Raw genomic sequence first — 12,400 nt, 5'->3', positions numbered from 1 at the left:
CTTGCTGCTAATTCTTGTCTTCAAGTCATCCTCAGTAATGTGCTATATACAGCATACTTGAACCCACCATGTATCTTTCCATTTTTCTTTGGGTAATCTACAATTATGATCCTTCTGGTGTTGTTATATTCTATGACTTATAGTCAGGTAGATCGACTAGGAAAATGGATTTTTTTTTTTTTGCTTTCTGTAGGGGGGAAGGTAGGGCGATTTGGGTTAAGTGACTTGCCCAAGGTCACAGCTAGTTTTGTGTTGTGTCGGAGGCCAGATTTGAACTCACATCCTCCTGACTCCAGGGCTGGTGCTCTATTCACTGTGCCACCTAGCCACCCTAATTTGGTTTTTTTTTTTAAGCTTTTGAAGCTTCTTTTATAAAGGTTCTTTTTCCATTATATAAGGAATTTCTTTAAATGTATAAGAATAAGAGTCATTCCCCAATTTAAGAAGTGGTCAGAGGATGTGAATAGACAGTTCTCAAAAAAAGACATTCATGATATCAAGAGAGAAAAAATAGTCCAAATTATAGACAGAAAATAGAGAAATTAAAATGAAAGCAACTCTGAGATTCTACCTCACACCCATAAGATTGGAAAAGTTGTTTTGTTGTTGTTTTTTTAAGGAAAATGATAAATGTTGGAGGTACCATGGGCAAGGTTGAACGTTCAAAGGGGGCTGGGGTCTAAAATCCATACCCCATCATAAGAACTCAAGGGATGAGGATATTGTAGAGTTGGGTTAGTTTACCAAGGGGTCAAATGGGAAAAGAAGAGAGAATGGAAAGTGTGTGGAAGATAATGTGAGAGAAAACTGAGGGGTTGAGGGACTGAAGGTCCTGCTGTGGACAAAAAGTAGGGTTTGATAAGGGGAGGCAGAGGGAGAGGTGGAAAGTCAATAGATAATGGTCAGACGAGGAGATTTCAGAAACCTTGAACATGAAAGTGATGCATTTGTGTACTGTAGCAAGGCAGTCAAGTCTAGTTCTCTGTGACCCCATTTGGGGTTTTCTTGGTAAAGAATTAGAGTGTTTGCTATTTCCTTCTCCAGCTCATTTTACAGATGAGGAAACTGAGACAAACAGGGTTAAGTGACTTACTCAGACACAGCTAGTAAGTATCTGAGGTCACATTTGAACTCAGGTCTTCCTGACTTCAGGTCCAGCACTCTATCCATTGTACCACCTAGTTATAATCTTTGTATTATTCCCTATGAAATCACTATTTATCTCACCATAGCAGCTCTTCCAAACATTTCCGTTCTTTCTCAAAACACCTTTAACTTCCCCAATCCCCCCAACTCCCACCACCCCTCCCTCATCTCAGCTAAGGATTTGCTTCATATTTATTTCACTGAAAAAAAATTGAGGCTATTCACCAAGAGCTCTCTCTTCTCCTGTCCTCAGATGACTTCTCTCATGATGTTCTCCTTCACTGGTCTCACATAAAGAAGTAGCCTTTCTTCTTACCTAGGCAAACTTCTCCACCTGCAAAATCTATACAATGCCATCTGGTCTTTCCTGGCAGATTAGACCCTATCATGCCCCACCTTTCACTTATCTTCTATCTCTTCCAGCTATTGGAAGCTTCCAGATAGCCAATAAACATTCTCCAGTCTCCCTCAACAACTGGAAAAAACTTTCCTTGATCCACCCATCCCCTCTAGCTATCTTCCTATATTTCTCTTTCCTTTTGGCTTAGTCAAATGCCTGGGGAAGGCTACTTACAATAGGTGTCTCTACTTCTACTTTTTGACTCTACAATTTGGTTTTTCATCTCATCATTCAACTGAAACTGCTCTCTCTTAAGTGAAATGATTTCTTTGGGTTAGTCTATTTTCTAAGGTGTTATTTTCTTCAGCATTTTTTGGGTCTCCTTTAGCAAGCTATTGACTTGTTCTTCATGATTTTCTTGCGTCATTCTGATTTCTCTTCCCAATTTTTCCTTTTCTTCTCTTACTTGATTTTCAAAATCCTTTTTGAGATCTTCCATGGCTTGAGACCAATTCGTATTTTTCTTGCAGGCTTTTGATACAAGAATTTTGACTTTGTTGTCTTCTTCTGGTCGTATGTTTTGATCTTCCTTGTCACCAAGATTCTATAGTCTGATTTTTTTTCCCACTGTCCGCTCATTTCCCCAGTCAATTACTTGACTTTTTAGCTCTTTGTTAGTGTAGGAAGCTGCTTCCAGTGTGGAGAGTGTACTGTCCCAAGTTTCAGGGGTCTTGTGCAGCTGTTTTCAGAGATATTTCTAGGGACCTGTAAATTTTCAGTTCTTCCAAGATTGTAAGATCAAAAGAGAGGTGTTTACTCCTCTTCTGGTCTGTGAGTGACTACAAGCACTCTTTTCTGCCTTGGAATTGTGAGGAGGATTCCTTCTTCACTGCCATCACAAGCTCTGCCATACCAGCACTCCTCCTTGTCTGAGAACCACCACCCAGGACTGTGACCCAGATCCAAGCACGGACTAAGCAAGAGAATCCTGCCTCAGTGCCAGCAAAGAGGTCCCTACAATCCCCCTCTGATCAGCTGCTCAATCCCTCTACTGTCTGTGCGCCAAGAGAGCTTCGGAAGCAGCCACTGCCCCAGCCACATCTGCAGCCCCAGGGCTGGGGCTAGACCTTGCTGCTCTCTCACTCAGGTCCGACAGACCTTTCCTACTGGCTTTTGGTGTTTGTGGGTTGAGAAGTCTGGAAACCACCACAGTTGCCAGTGATTCAGTGCTGCTGGTTTGCTAGGGTCCTGTCTGTACCAGTGCAGCCCATGCTGGACTACACTCCTCTTTCAGATTGGTGCAACAGACCTTTCCTGTTGACTTTCCTGGTTGTCTTGGGCTGGAAATTAGTTTCCCTCTGTCATTTTGTGGGTTCTGCTGCTCTAGAATTTGTTTAGAGTTATTTTTTGCAGGTATTTGGAGGGGCTTAGGGGAAATCTCAAGCCAGTTGCTGCTTTTACTCATCCATCTTGGCTTGCCCTAAATGGTTTCCTAATTGCCAAATCTAATGACCTTTTCTCAGTCCTCATCTCTCTATAGCCTTAACACAGCTGATCACTCTTTTCTCCTTCATTATTCTCTTCTCTCTAGATTTTCCTGACACTGCTCTCTCCTGGTTCTCCTTTAGTCTGACTGGTCCTCAATCTACTTTGCCAGGTCTTCATCTAGATCTATCCACTGTGGGTATCCCCCAGGAGTCTGTCCCAGGATCTCTTCTCCAGTTATACTATTTCTCTTGGTGATCTCATAAGCTCCCAAGGATTTATTATTACTTCTATGTTGATGATTTTCAGAGTAACTTATCCAGTCCTAGCCTCTTTTCTAACTTCTAGACTTGCATCTCCGACTGCCTAGTGAATATTTTACACTCAGTAGTCCTAAAATTGAACTCATCTTTCTTGCCAAACCCTCCTCTCTTCCAAACTTCCATATTACACAGGTCTGACTATGTCTTGCCCTGTTCAGTAAACTCCAATGAGTCCCTATCACTTCTAGGATCATGTATAAAATCCCCCTCTTACAGATGAAGAACCTGAAGCTCAGGGCATGTTAAGTGACTTATTCTCTTCTGTTGTATCAGGCTTCTTCCAAAGGACCACAAGTTATCCTTGAAAACAATGACTCAGATGATCTTCACTGACCATGACCAGCTTTAGAGATCAAGGTAGAGCCTTTGGGGTCTACTAACCCTAGGGCTTTTGAACCTTCTCTTCTCTCCTCCTCTTCTGTATCACTATGACCTCCATAATGAAAACACCATACTTCAGGTACATTCATCTTTAAAAGTAAAATATTTTGGATTTATTTTTGTGTGTAGTTCCTAGGAGGGAAGTAGGACATATACACAGAAATTAGAGACAATTGGACTATGCTTGCAGACATTCATCTGTAGACTTTGGCCATATTCTTGTCATCTCTCCTGCCTCTGAATCCTAATCATTGAACTTCTGGAAACCATGCATTGGAGGCCTTGAGCTGCCCTAATTAGTTAGAGAGAACAACTTCCCAAAGGCCCACTGAACTTGACCTCCCTGCCCTTCTACTTCTAACTCAGGGAACCACCTTTATCAAATCAAGATTACTACTGCTTTGGGAAATTGCATGCTGATAACGACTCCCCTAAGACTTCACTCACCATACCTGAGACTTCCCAGATCAAAGCCCTTCCCTGGTCACATACTTTTGCCAACCAGAATGCAATCTCCTTAAGGGTAGTGCTGATTGGTTGTTTGTCATCCTTCATACTCCAAAGAATACCAAAATGACATCAATATGTCAGGGTCAAAGTACAGTGTGTCCAGCTGTGACTCATCAGATTAGTAAAGCTTGGAAGACTCTACCACAGATCAGGCACAAATAGTCCCTCCCTATGGGCATTTGGAGTGGAGATGTCTCTAAATTTGCACATCTCACATTTCTTTTGAGCTACTGTGATTCTGCTTTGCTCATAGAGCACAGTGCCTTCTTTGATGAGGGCATGCCATAATGTACATGATCCTGGTCAATGTCTCCTATGTCTCACAATGGATTCCAAAGTTCTTCAGAGAATGTCCTTACTTTGCTTCTTCTGACCTCTGTGTGAGTTCTTCTTAAGGGTAGGGACCATGTCATTCATAGGAGTGCTTGGCATATGTTGTTATTCAGTTGTTTAGTCATATCCAATTCTACATGACCCCATGGACTCATCAAAGATACACTCTAGTACCTTTGCCAAGAAGTCTCCAGATGGAGTCACAGAAAATTGGACACAATTGAAACAAGTCAACAACTGAAGCAAACAGGGGCAAAGTCACTTGCCTAGGGTCACACTTGTATGATGCAGTATTTGAACTCAGATCTTCCTGACTCCAAGCCTGGTGCCCTATCCACTGCACTATTCAGCTGCCCAAGTAAGTGCTTAAGAAATGCTTTTCATTCATCTCTTCATAGCCCAACGGGCCACAAGAAAGCCGATGGCTCAGGTCTTCTGATTCAGTGTGACCCTTTGAGGGGCCTCTTTGGAATACCATCTGGGCCAGAGAAGGATTTTCCTGGTTTTGTTTTGCCAGAGCTATTTACAAAATGCCCAAGCTTCTGAGCTGCAGATCCACATTCTGCCCTGTACAATCTCCCAACTGCAGGTTGCTGGAATGGTGAGACTCAAGCTGTGCAGTTGTGAGCCTGTAATGTTATCAAACTGTGTCCATGACCCCGATAAGAACACTGCTTCAGAGGTTAATGAAGTCATGGGAACATCCAGACTCAAATCCCAGCTTTCTCATGTTTATGACTTTTAGTCAATACTGATGGCGAGGTCCATTTATCTCTGTAGGTTTGCACCACTCTTAACCATGGCACCCTGACTGTGCTGATAAATGTTTACTTATTTTGCAGTAGGAGAGAGACACTTATTAAGGATCCTTGCCCCCAAAGACTTAGAGCCCCTGAAAATGGAGTGTAGATACTAAAGGGATGGAGGAGTGATAATGGAGGTAGATAGATCTGGATTTTAGAAAGCAGACTGTAAGGAAGTATGAATTAAAAAGAAAAAAGCTTAAAAATGACTCCCTAGCTAAAATATTTTAGAAGACCCACGGGAGTAGAGAAGAGATATGATTTTGGTTTGGGGAGGGGTGGGAGGAGGGAGTGGGAAGAGGATGAAAAAGAGGCTCAAAGATCTGGAATGTCTTGTGTTAAGAGTCTCCCCCTCTCTCCCACCAAATGCTTTCTTAAATCAAACTCAGTACCCATTCTGAAGGTCTAATCAACTAATGAAAATATCTGGATATTGCAAATTGTCAGATTAATTCAGCCATCACCTGTGGGTTGGTAGGGTTTGCTGTGGTATCTGCAGTGCCTAATTTATGACAGAAGCTTTAAAAATTTTGGTGGAATTAATTTTTTGTTTTGTTTATATGGAGTGGAGGGAAAGGTTTGGCACATGGAGATGATAGAGTTTGGACAAGGGCCTCAGGAAGAATATATGCATGTATCAAGCATGCCTGTGAATTAAGAAAAAAAATTTGCTCATCAGCATTATATATTTTAATTAGTAGTTTATAGGGATAGAGACTCTTTTAACTAGACATAGGGAACGCAACTAGAAAAATTACATTCAACTAATACCTTTATGAAGAAGGATTCTACAAAATGAAGCTATTTCTGAGAATGGCCAGGTGAGTGGACGGCCACAGAAGCAATTCTTTGTGTCAACCCAACCCCCTACCTCCACACACAGAAAATTTCTATAAAAGAAACAATCCCTTACAATAAACGTTTTCCCTGATCTTTATGAAAACAGGAGTCAAGTAATTTCACGTCTCTGAGCCTCATTTTCCTCATCTGTAAAACAGAGTTGTTGTTAGGGAAGCACTTTGTGGTTTTTTTTGGTTTGTTTTTGTTTTTGCTTTTTGGAGGACAGTTGGGGTTAAGTGATTTGCCCAAGGTCACATGGCTAGTTTTTGTGTTAAGTGTCTGAGGCTAGATTTGAACTCAGGTCCTCCTGACTCCTAGCTGCCCCAACACTTTGGTTTTTTATATTTTGTTTTTGGTTTTAGCCAAAAAAAACCCATTTATCGTAATCAGTAGCAAAATAGAAGTCAAGGGAAGTATACATAGGAGAATAGATAGTAGAAAATACAGAGTAAAAGAACTCTTCCATTGGGAACCAGGTAAGTCAGAGAAAGAGGGAGAGAGACAGAGACAGAGACACAGAGACAGAGAGAGAAAGTGAGTCCTAGATCTCATCCAAGGTGAAGTTCCCTGAAGTTGCTAGTATAGCAAACTGGGGATAGGGACATGATCTCCTCTCATATTGACTTTTTCCTAGAGTCTTCAGCAACCTAAAGTGAAGTTTGCATTTTCCAGTTTTGTTTTGTTTTTCCCTCAAAGCTGAGAGCCAGAAGAACCCCAACTGACTGAAGAAACCGAAAGAGGCTTGAAGAGACATAATCAACTTGAAAAGACTCCCAAAGAATCACTCAAGCTTAGAGAGAGCAAACCCTTTCTCTCCTCCACCTTCAATAACTCTGCCCTCCTCCTCCTATAGGCTTGAGGCACTGGTCTCCACCAAGAAAGAGAGAGTCCCATACCAGTGTGCTTTGGAACTTAGGTTACCTTCCTCTCCTGTACTGAAATTCTTTTAAGTCCCTTGTAAAGATTAAATAGGGCAAGTCCAGAACCTAGAACTATACAATACAAACAAAAAGCATCAGTGCTTTAAAACAACAAGAGAGATTTTCCCAGAATTTCAGGTAACTAACCTTTAGCACCACTAATAATAAAATAAAGAAATACATATTAGCAGTAGATGCAGTAGACATATAGAGCATCACCTGGGGATTATTGCAGTGACAACATGCCTAACTACGTGTGTATTCCAAAAGCCAATGATGAGAGTTCTGAAGTCTTTCAGGTTACTTTTATTTTTACATTATTATAGCTATTGTGTTAATTGTTCTCCAGGTTCTGCTTATTCAGTTCTATATCATATCATGCCCTCCCAAGTTTCTTTGAATTTTCATGTTAATCATTTCTCATGGCACAATAATAGTCTATTACATTCACGTAACATAATTTGTTCAACCATTCCCTTGTCAGAAGGCACCCGATTTGCTTCCATTTCTACAACAGCAACAATATATGTGTGCTTGTAACCTTTCCCTCTGTATTTGATCTCGTAGATCAAGTAGCAATTATAATTAACTCCCTTTCCCCTTTTTACCACAAACTATCCCCTTTCCATTGTCAAACAGTCTATCTACCTAGATTTCTGAAATGATTGGGGTGGGATATAAACAAGGATGGTCTTACACTCTGAGAACTGGTTGAGGATACTTTAATTTATGTCAATTAAATTCGATTCAGTAAACATTTATCAAGCACCTACCATGTGCTAAGCATAATGGTTCTGGGCTCTATTTATATGTGCACATGTTGTTTTTTCCAAGAGAATATAATCTCCGTGAAGGCAGGAATTTTTTCTTGTTTAGGTCTTTATAGACCAACACCTGGAATAGGATGAGTTGGTGCTTAATAAATGTTTGCTAACTAATTGATTCCCTCTCTAATTTATCCACCATATAGGTACCAAATTGATTATCCCAAAACATAGATCTTGCCATGTTCCTCACACACACTCAAAAATCTTCAATGTTTCCCTACTGCCTCCAATATAAAATACAAAATCCTCAGCATGGTACTTAGCTATATGGTTCCCATCTACCTTTTCTAATTATTTCATACTAGTTTCCCTCTCTGTTTCTCTGTCCCAGTCAAACTAGCTTTCTGGCTTCCTGCAAGGTGCTTATAACAGATATTTAGCTTCTTGATTTCCTGCTTCTGAGACTTTAAACAAACTGTTTCTCTTCTCCTTCCTTTATGGAACATATTTTCTTCCTTTCCTCTTACCTCTAGCTTAGAGAATCCCTAGCTTCATTCAAAGCACAGCTTGGGTATCACCTCCTACTTGAGAGCCTTCCTGATGCTTCCTCCCAACATTGTTGGAAATCTGTCCCCCTAGAAATTATTTTATACGTACTGTGCTTTGTATTTGTGGCAGCTAGCTGGTCAGGCTTGAGTGCCTAGCCTTGGAGTCAGGAAGACTCATCTTCCTGAGTTCAAATACAGCCTCAGACACTTACACTCCTGTGGCTCTGTCCAAGAAAACAATTGGTTGAAAAGTTGATCTGCATTAGTTGACCTGACCTAAAAAAAATTTAAAAAGGAATTATTCTCCCAAATCAATGGAATTGACTATTCAGTTACAATAACAAACAATAAACATGCTACTATGCCCTAGAGACACAAGACAAAGAAAGAAACTCCCTTCTCTCAAAGAACTTTGGGGATGGGGAGGGAATGGCTAGGAAATAACAGGTATGTTGTTGTTGAGTTTCAATCATATCAGATGCTTTGTGACCATATTTGGTGTTCTATTGGCAAAGATACTAGGATGGTTTGCCATTTTCTTCTCCAGCTTATTTTACAGATGAGGAAATTGAGGCTAACAGGGTAAAGTGGCTTGCCCAGGGTCACACAGCTAGTTAGTATCTAAAATAACATTTGAACTCAGATCTTCCTGACTCTAAGCCCTGAATGCTCTGTCTACTGCATCACCAGCTGCCTCTTTTCTATTCTTTGTATATTGAAATACTCGTGCTTGTTGATATGTAAAAGGAAAATATTTAATAATGTCTAGCATCACCAGAGGCCTTCAAGCAATGTCTCAATGACCAATTTGTTGGGGGTATTATAGAGGATTCTTGTTTAGATGAGATACCCTCTGAGGTCCCTTCCAACTCTTAGATTCTGATTCTGTGTATTTTGTAGAGTGGATGGTCCTTGGTCACAGAATATACCTCCTACCCCTGACAAGCTGTTTTCAAATGTTTTCCATCGGTATCTGGGGGTCCAGGTGAGGGAATGTGGCAATCTCTATTCCTAGGGACAAAAAACTGTCAGATACAACTTGCATTATGGGTCCTATTAGCAGTAGACAGGCAGTAACATCTACGTAGGATGAAGGGCAAAACATATTCATTAGTTCCTTCTCTCTTTAATTTTGAAGTTCACACAATTTGGCAATAAATGGCACACACACTACAGCCCAATCTTTTCAAAATATCATCCTTATGAATTCTTTATTGCATAGAACTTTGTCATTTTTAGTGGAATGGTTTCATTGAGTGGATGTGTCCTTGTACATAAATGCACAAACATATACATTTAAGTCAGGCAACATAATATCTCTTAGATACAGAACTGATGTCTTTCAAAAAGAGTGTTGGAGTTTGAAATCTGGCACATTTCTTTTGGGGAAGGAAGGGGGGGGGCACTGAGAAGCAAATCTGCTGACATGAGGTGGAAGGGTTTTTTTTTTTCCTTAACTATTAAAGTCACATATATACACAGAGAGAATTACAGGGAACATCCTCTTAGCCTTCCTATATGGTACCTGGCAAATGAGGCCAGAATGAGCCATGCAGAAACTTCCTGTTAAAAACAACCCTGTCAGCTAGTTCCCATGCTCAGAGCCCGACAGCCTGGAAAACAAGATACTGCTCCAGGTCTAGCTGCTTTTGCACAGATGGGAATCTCTAGATCAAACCCTTGAGCTCAGAGGATTTGCAAGGCTGCTGGACCCCTGGATTAAACACGTTTCTATCACATGTCTGAAGACACATCATTTATCCCGGGTCTGGCAGATCAGTACCCTATGTCTAACAATTATCCAATCTCCTTTCCAATTATCAATCTTCCTATCCTGGATTATTCAAGGAGAAAAGTAAGCAAAATTATCGTCCTTTATTAATTGATAGAGATTTCCAGGCCCTTACCTATCTTCTTGGCTAGTGGAAATGCAACTTCCTTCCTGTTCATCCTATCCATACCACTAGAGTCCCTCCCTGCCCACTTGAATCTCTCAGAACACTCTATTTGATTTGACCTCTCTGCTGACTTGCTTGCTCTAACTAGGATTAGAGTTATTATTCTATATAATAGATACATTCCTAGAGGGTATGGATTGTGTTAAATCTCGACCTCTTCCAACCCCCCCACCCCAATTCCCAGAGAAAAATAAACTCACTGAAGGCCGGGATTTTACATTTTGGTTTTTGAATCCCCAGCCCGCAGCACAATATAGCACATAACAGTTATTTGGTAAATACTTGATGATTAATTGATCTTTATTTCTCCTGCGTTAGCTGGGCTCTTGGTTAGCAAAGTGTATAATAAATGTTTGTTGAATTGAATTGGGGGATCACATGCACTGGAATCTTACATCCCTTTGTAGTTTGAAAGGTATTGGCCTGGCTTATTATGTTTCTTTAGCTGACTTTTGGAGGAACTAAGTTCTATTTACCTGCAAAATTCAACTTTACAACTTTCCATCAGGGAGCGTTTGTAGAACACTCAGAAGTTGAGTCGATTTTCTTTTTTTTTTTAAACAAAGCCCTACAGTTTACTCCTGGCTTCTTTACTCCCGGAGGTCCCAGCATGCCTGGGAATTCTACGGTGATTACCCTCGGGTATGTGTTTGCGAGTCGTTGGTGAAGCATTACTTGTGTATCAAGCACATTGAGGAGTTATCCAAAAAGGACCATCCCTCAGGAACACGTGCACAGGACAGCAGATCCATCTTTCAGGAGGTTAGTGCAACGTGTCCACACCACCTGTGCCCTTGCCACTGGCTCCAGCCCGACACACATGTATGCTCTTCCAAAGGGTTAGGTCCCGCAAGCCCTGTCCCCACTACCCCGCCCAGCACACCCAGCCGCAGCGCCCCTCTCTCGAGGGGAACAGGCCCCCCGGCTCTCTCGGTCGTTGTAGCGCTCTCCCTCTCTCCCCTCCCAGCTCCTCTTCTCTTGCCCAGGGCGGAGTTTCCTCCTGCTCATTGTTCCAAACCGGAGTGCCCGCCCAGCCCCGCCGCCGCTGCTGCCGCCGCCGCCTCGGGCGGCTCAGGGGGGAGGGGAGGGGAGGGGGTGTGGGAAGCGGGGGAGGGACGGGACCTACGTGAAGAGGCGCTCCGTAGCCGCCGCCCCCAGCCCCAGCACTGCCCAGCCCGCCTCGGACACGCCGGGAGTCAGTTCCCTCGGGCTCCTCGCCGGTTGCAAGCTCAGCGCTCGGACTGCGCTGCGCGCCCAGCCCCGGCTCTGCGGCAGCAGGAGGAGGAGCAGCAGCAGGGACTGGGGCCCGCTGAGCAGTAGCGGAGAGCGAGACGCGCGGCACCCAGCCGCGGGGACCCAAAGCAGCCGCGCCACCGCCCGGGCTGCCCAGTACCGCGCCAGGGACGGCGAGAGCGGAGTCCGGACCGCGCTCCCCAATTCCGGGACCGGAGCCTGTCCAGCGCAACTCCCGCAGCCACCTGCTCCGGAGGCCCCGGCTGCGAGGACAGGATGCGCTCGGCGCCGCTACCGCCGCTGCTGCTGGTGCTGCTGATGCTGCCCAGTGCGTTGGGTGAGTGCGTGCTCGGCCCCGGCCCCAGTCCTCGCCTGGCCCCCTGCCCATCCTCTTCTCTCTTCCCCCTCCGGAGACTTGCGGGAGAGATCCTCCTTCTCCACCTTCCTCCTCTTACATCCCGTAGCCTTCATTCCTCTTGCCAGCCTTCGGGGTGCGCAGGCAGGCGTGTAGGCGCTCTCACCCCAGATGTGAGCCTCGTGGTGGGGGCACCCTCATGGCCAACCCCTCGGAGACTGGACCAGCGGTGGCGACGGCCATGAGTTGTGCCCTGACCTTGGGTCAGCCTGAATCTTCCAGCTTCACTCCCCACCCCCGCCCCCCACGAAAGCAGGTGCAAACCTTTTCAATATGTATTAGGTCTATCTGTCCGGGTCTGGAAATAGCTGGGAGAAAAAGGCCTTTTGGGACTGCGGAGGGGTCTAGGGCTGGTGGAGCTGTACGGCACCATTCATATGCGTCTTGGATTTCCCCTT

General features: G+C 43.6%; 1 protein-coding gene across 1 annotated transcript in view; it reads left to right on the top strand.

The window, feature by feature from the left end:
* The first annotated feature begins 11,525 nt into the window (after positions 1-11,525).
* The window catches only part of PODXL (podocalyxin like), a 57,543-nt gene continuing 56,668 nt past the window's right edge, over positions 11,526-12,400 (top strand). Inside the window, exon 1 of the mRNA XM_069087243.1 lies at positions 11,526-11,924. Coding sequence (XP_068943344.1) covers positions 11,864-11,924 — 61 coding nt within the window. The 5' untranslated portion in view covers positions 11,526-11,863. The remainder of the gene's footprint in view (positions 11,925-12,400) is intronic.

The sequence above is a fragment of the Petaurus breviceps genome, unplaced genomic scaffold (genome assembly GCF_028583685.1).
Source record: "Petaurus breviceps papuanus isolate PSGF00001 unplaced genomic scaffold, PetGlider_PUasm1.0 181, whole genome shotgun sequence".
In the NCBI taxonomy this organism is placed as follows: domain Eukaryota; kingdom Metazoa; phylum Chordata; class Mammalia; order Diprotodontia; family Petauridae; genus Petaurus; species Petaurus breviceps.
Note: the sequence above shows the minus strand (reverse complement) of the source record. Positions and strands in the feature narration are given on the sequence as shown.